Raw genomic sequence first — 6,884 nt, forward strand, 5'->3', positions numbered from 1 at the left:
CCCTAGCCCTAAACCCTTACTAGGGAATAATGATATAATTAAACAGGGAATAACACACTTGACACCGAACAGCAGTAACTGTATTCAGCTGAATAGACGTCAGTGATTGGTTGAAATTACAGAAATACGACAACTTTAACATGAAATAACTTGCGATGTACAATTTTTTGTTAAGAAGGTTAAGAGAAGAAGTTTTATATGACATATTCTACCAGTGTCCCAAGTTTGAAAGTGTTTTGTTAAGAAAACAAATGTTGCCCGTCAAACCCCAAAGATCCCACAATATATTTCCATCAGAGTGTTTGTCACATTTTTCATTTACCATCAATCCTTGTCAACCATCACTCATAAATTGTTGAAGAAACTAGCGAGTCTGTTCTAAGGTACTGAAATCAGCAGGATCTGTAGATAGACACCTGATGAGGGGTATTTTTCCCTTGTTCCATCTGTTGTGTAAATTTTCACTGTGTTTAATTTCATTCTAACACACACACACATACATAAGCGAGAATGTGCGCTAACACACTTTATAGACTTATTTTACAATGTGTCCCTTCAATCAATATCAAACCCAAAACTTGAAAGCTGATAATATTATTTTCCCAGAAAACTATTCAATAACGCATGAGTTGATAGGCTATATTCTTTTTTCATTTGTTTCATTGTTTCGTATATCAGACCCCCAGAACAGAGAAGGACATCGTAGATGCCCTGCCTGAGGTAAAAACGATTCTCAGTGTTATAGAAATCACAAGGACCCTGAGCGAAAGAGCAACTAATCCTCTGGGGAATTTCGATGTACAGTACATTTGTGAACCAGCGGGACTTCAATGCGTTGCCGAGTAAGTATTCATATCCGATTATGCGAAGTATGTGATATGTGATAATGTATAGTAAAATGATAATGCATGAATATGCGTGTGATAATATGCAATATTAGGAAGTATCTGAAGGCAGAGAGCTTGCAGAATTGTTAGCATGCCAGGCGAAGTGCTTAGCGGCATTTCGTCCGTCTTCATGTTCTGAGTTCAAATTCTGCCGAAGTCGACTTTGCTATTCATCCTTTCGGGGTTGATAAAATAAGTACCAGTCGAGCAATGGAGTTGATGTAATCGACTTACACCCTACCCCCTAATTTGATGCCTTGTGCCTCCAGTAGAAAGGATCATTATTATTATTACTATTATAAAGGTGGCGAACAGGCAGAATCGTTAGTACGCCGGACGAAATGATTAGCGGTATTACGCCCGTCGTTACGTTCTGAGGCAATGTGATAATTTGTGATACTGAATGATAATATTGGAAAATAAATATCCGCTTGCTAATTAAGGAACAAGAGAGAGGCGTTGAGCTAGAAGCCACGAGGAGATGAGCTTTGGCCACCTCTACTGAATCACAAACAGGAGCGGGTTATGGTTCAGTGTCGAAACATCTGATAATCGTTGGATACCGTCTGATGACATCAGTTCCTCTTGGCCAAAGCTCCATTCACTTTGGTGAGGGGAAAAGAAGCACCTTCTAGGTATTATCAATAATAAAATGCGACATATGTTATTTTACAGGAGGGCCCAAAAGTAGGTATACAGTCACGAAAAAAGAAAACTCTTATAATACTCATTTATTTTTTATCAATAATAATAATAATAATAATAATTATAATAATAATAATAGTTAGCCTCATTTTTTAAATATTTTTATTGTCAATAATCATAATAATACATTTATTATAATTATAATAATACTTTTATCGCAACTTTTAATTTGTTTTATTAAAATAAATGAGTATTGCACATGTTTTCTTTTTTTTTTCATAACTGTATACCTCCTTTTGCACACCCCACCCCTGTATCTGTAATAATGTGTATCGCCATAGGATTAATTGGGATATGTGATAAAGGGTGACAATATGTGGTTTTGGTAGAATATCTGTTAATAGGCAATCATAGGTTGTGTGATAATGTGCTAATATGATGTAACATAGTGGAGGCGCAATGGCCCAGTGGTTAGAGCAGCGGACTCGCGGTCATAGGATTGCGGTTTCGATTCCCAGACCGGGCATTGTGAGTGTTTATTGTGCGAAAACACCTAAAGCTCCACGAGGCTCCGGCAGGGGATGGTGGCGAACCCTGCTGTACTCTTTCACCACAACTTTCTCTCACTCTTACTTCCTGTTTCTGTTGTGCCTGTAATACAAAGGGTCAGCCTTATCACGCTGTGTCACGCTGAATATCCTTGAGAACTACGTTAAGGGTACACGTGTCTGTGGAGTGCTCAGCCACTTGCACGTTAATTTCATGAGCAGGCTGTTCCATTGATCGGATCAACTGGAACCCTCGACGTCGTAAGCGACGGAGTGCCAACAACAACGATGTAACATATAAAAGGTTGTGGTCAAGTCTAAGTCGATGCGAAAATACATCAAGAAATAAACACTTGGAGAGCTTCATTCATTATTGATGAAAAATTTTCTACAAATTCATTGAAATGAGACAATAAAACAGTGTCAAATTGAAATCTTATTAAATATAAAAGTATTGTCTATAAACAAAGTTTAATTTATGTTGCAGTCATTGTTGTTATAACGTGTATTTGTTTATATCTTTCTAGTTTTCTTTCTTTCTCGTTTTTTTTTTTTTTGGCGATCTTTCGATACTAGTACGCAATAACATCTGGTCGTTGCGCGCATGCATAATGATTGCATGATCGTATAGTGTGTTTATGTGTTTAAAGTTTCAGTTCGGATGGCACCTTACTCACTCGCACCTTGGCCACACGTTTGCTGCAGTACGAAGGCAAGAGCACCCATTCCTCTGTGGAGTGCTTTATTGCTTCCTCCTCCGTCGTGAAGCGCACCTCCACAGTGGCGTATCTCCTCCCTATACTGATTACATGATCGTATAGTGTGTTTATGTGTTTAAAGTTTGAGAACTGTATGCATCCGAGGGGAGAAGGTTTGAGTTTCTATTTAATGTTGTCTTTTCATATTTTCAAGTCATTTAAACACATAAACACACTATACGATCATGTAATCAGTATGCGTGCGCGCAGAAATTTTGAAAACTTTTCAACAAGGTTTTTTTTCCTTTCAGACATTATCTAGTCAAAGCTTACTTCCATTTTAATCTTCTTACACCTGAAATAGAGTCATATAAGTTAGCTATGTTAATTTTTTTTTTAATTCAATCATCTTTTCTTTGTTCGGCAGTATAATATTTTCATTTTGTTTGTTCTGTCATAAGATTCATATCACCCATGAACACCTACCTCCTTTTGTCATAGGCCTGCTTATTCAGTGCTGATCTAGAGTAAGCAACCACAACCAAGCAATGCTGAATCATGTTTAGGCAAAGAAAATTATCTATTAAACTGTAGTTTAATTATGTGATCATACTTTGAATGTGTAGTTGTAATTTCAAATATAGAGACTGACGTAATATCATCATCGTTTAAGGTCCGCTTTCCATGCTAGCATGGGTTGGACGATTTGACTGAGGACTGGTGCAACCGGATGGCTACACCAGGCTCCAATCTAATTTGGCAGAGTTTCTACAGCTGGATGCCCTTCCTAACGCCAACCACTCAGAGAGTGTAGTGGGTGCTTTTACGTGTCACCTGCACGAAAACGGCCACGCTCGAAATGGTGTCTTTTATGTGCCACCCGCACAAGAGCCAGTCCAGGGGCACTGGCAACGATCTCACTTGGCTTGCCGGGTCTTCTCATGCACAGCACATATATATATATATATATATATATATATATATATATATATGGGAGAATATACAAAAAATAACAACAGACGAGGACAGGTGGTGTAAATAACAAAAGTATATATTAGTATGACGCTCGGGAATACGGAAAGTCTTTGACGTTTCGAGCTACGCTCTTCAACAGAAAGAATACGGAGACAAAAAAGGATGATAAAGGAGGTTTACAAAAGTGGAAAAGTTCAAAAGTTTTTTAGACGTCGTGGTATATATATATATACATCTTATTTCTACAGTTTACTTGTAAACTTTCCATTGTTAAATCTGTACTTTTTAAGTAATCTTTGTATCTTATACTGTTTTTGTATTATTTCAGAGCATCAGACAAGATTGATGTAAAACAAATTTTGGCTTCAGATGCATCATCAATATTTGAGAACTGAGATTAATGGCAAAAATTTCCAACCCTCTTCAGACACCAACAGTTGATGGAAATATAGCAGAAATACTTCCATCAACAGGGGAAGGCATAAAAACTAAAAATAAGAAAAGTAGTCATATATTGTGGTGAGAATAGAAAAATGATGGAAAAGGATTTGTGTCAGAAATATAAAGGATTGACTTTTTCTTAAAGAAATGCCAAAAGAAATAAAATCATCATTTCACTGTAATATCTGTGAAAAGTCATTTTCTCAAAAAGGTCACCTGACTATTCACAAACATATTCACACAGGTGAGAAGCCATATCATTGTGATATCTGTGGTAATTCGTTCTCTCAAATAAATACCTTGACTAAACATAGACATATTCATACAGGTGAGAAACCATATTGCTGTGATGTTTGTGGTAAATCATTCTCCCAAATAAATAATTTAACTAGACACAAACATACTCATACAGGAGAGAAGCCATATCACTGTGATATCTGTGGTAAATCATTCTCTCAAAATGATCACTTAACTAAACACAAACGTATTCATACAGGGGAGAAACCATATCACTGTGATATCTGTGGTAAATCCTTCTCTCGAAATGATGAGGTAACTATTCACAAACGTATCCATACAGGTGAAAAGCCATATTGTTGTGATATATGTGGTGATTCATTCTCTGTTACAAGTCATTTAACTACTCACAAACGTATTCATACAGGAGAGAGACCATATCACTGTGATACCTGTGGTAAGTCATTCTCTGGAAGTAGAAACTTAAATACTCACAAACGTATTCATACAGGGGAGAAACCATATCACTGTGATATCTGTGGTAAATCATTCTGTCAGAATGGTAACTTAACTATTCACAAACGCATTCATACTGGAGAGAAACCATATCACTGTGACATCTGTGGTAAATCATTCTGTCAAAATGGCGAATTAACGAAACATAAATACATTCATACAGGTGAGAAACCATATCACTGTGATATCTGTGGTAAATCATTCTCCCAAAAAAGTCACTTAACAACACATGTAGCTATTCATGCAGAAGAATAAGTCAAAATTACTAGATACACCAACAAAAAGAAATGGAAAAAATTTGTTCAACAAACATTAAATGATATGCTATTGCAATCTTTATTTAACACAACCACCAAAATTTATTATATAAAAAATAAATAGCTTATCTAACTCCAAATGTACTCACTAGGGAAGAATATATAATCTGTGATAACAGCTTCCTTACACTAACCATATCCATGTTGATATTGGTGAGATAACTTATCACGGTGAAACTTTAAAAAAAAAAAAATCATTCCTTTAGAATACTCAGATATATTCCAGTTCAGTGGTTCTCACAACTTTTTTCTTCTTTTAACTATATTTCAGAATGTCAGTCGTTTCTTTTTTTACATTGTGCGAGTCAAAAGGTGAATTAAAATAACACACGTTATATTAAAAATCTTATTTTTACTAAATTAATACATATACATGTACTGTATTAGTATATACTAGGTCATCTCATAAGTTAACCCATCAAGCTGAATTAAGTTAAATGTTGCTGACTTTATCTCATGCACTTATTCATTGATATCAATACTGCTAATCCTTTGAACACTACTATTTGATAGTGAAACTGCTACAAATTGTTTTCTCTAATCCATTTCCCATCCTACCTTGATATAACATTTTAGAGTTATTTAAATCCATTTTGATTATTTACAATTAAATTTTATCTTCTTGCCTCATTTTAACTTACAAAATCATTTTCATATTTTTCATGGTTTTTTAATGCTAACTTGAGTTGGATGTGGATTTTACAGCCAAGTGCTCATCCTATTACCACCCGGGAATTATATTGCCAGCCTTCAAAAGCTTAGAGCAATTGGTCATAATGTAAGTATTATCACTGTTTTGCTCAAGAGGGAACACATGGAACATCATCACTCATGCCCATGTATGCTATACATATATGTACTTATACAACAGGCTTATAATTTTCATCTACCACATTTACTTCCAAGACATTCGTTGGTCTGATGCTATAGGAAACTCCAAATGTGTTGCACAGTGGAACCAAACCAAACCAAAAACTGCATGGCCATGATAAGAGCTTGTTAATCACACAGTCTTTTATTTAGACTAATCTTTTCCTTTTTTTTCGCATTGCTTTATTTAGACTAATCTTTTCCTTTTTTTTTCTCATTGCTTTCTTAATGACTTTATTAATTATTAAGTTTTAATAAAACTAAGTAAAACATTTTCTTTAACCCCAGTACTATATCTAACCACCTCACTTCTCATCGTTTAATAGGAATCACATTTATTGTCATTTTCATCCATTTATTTTCAACTAGCAGAAATACCAGGCGTTGCCCGGTTTAAAGAGAATAATGAAATCTAAAAACGCCGTCTAGACTACGCATCATCTTTATATATAAAGATGTATATACACACACGCCCCCAAACACACGTATATATATGTATATCAATATAAATATATGAAAGTCAATGAAGTTTCGTAAAAGGTGATCATGTACATACTTTCTTGCAGTTGTGATTATAACACCTCGTTGTAAACAATGTTCCTTCTTTTCCCTTGTGGAGCATATACAAATAGGTTTTTTTTGCTGCCCACTCTTGAGCAGCCAACATACAGTTGTCCATGTGAGAAGCAAGGCTCTTCCAAGAGAAGACCAGCTACAGACAGTGTCTGACCCTGAGATTTGTTTATGGAC

The 6,884-nt window shown here is 35.5% G+C and overlaps 2 protein-coding genes across 2 annotated transcripts in view; both read left to right on the forward strand.

The window, feature by feature from the left end:
• Positions 1–6,408, forward strand: part of LOC106875886 (allene oxide synthase-lipoxygenase protein) — a 43,796-nt gene extending 37,388 nt beyond the window's left edge. Inside the window, exons 11-13 of the mRNA XM_052971105.1 lie at positions 679–842; positions 4,082–4,438; positions 5,951–6,408. Of these exons, the coding sequence (XP_052827065.1) occupies positions 679–842; positions 4,082–4,148 (231 nt within the window). The 3' untranslated portion in view covers positions 4,149–4,438; positions 5,951–6,408. The remainder of the gene's footprint in view (positions 1–678; positions 843–4,081; positions 4,439–5,950) is intronic.
• LOC106875885 (zinc finger protein 107-like) overlaps positions 4,342–6,884 on the forward strand; it is a 15,509-nt gene continuing 12,966 nt past the window's right edge. The window contains exon 1 of the mRNA XM_052971108.1: positions 4,342–5,176. Within this exon, the coding sequence (XP_052827068.1) occupies positions 4,342–5,176 (835 nt within the window). The remainder of the gene's footprint in view (positions 5,177–6,884) is intronic.

Source organism: Octopus bimaculoides, chromosome 10, assembly GCF_001194135.2.
Source record: "Octopus bimaculoides isolate UCB-OBI-ISO-001 chromosome 10, ASM119413v2, whole genome shotgun sequence".
Taxonomy (NCBI): Eukaryota; Metazoa; Mollusca; class Cephalopoda; order Octopoda; family Octopodidae; genus Octopus; species Octopus bimaculoides.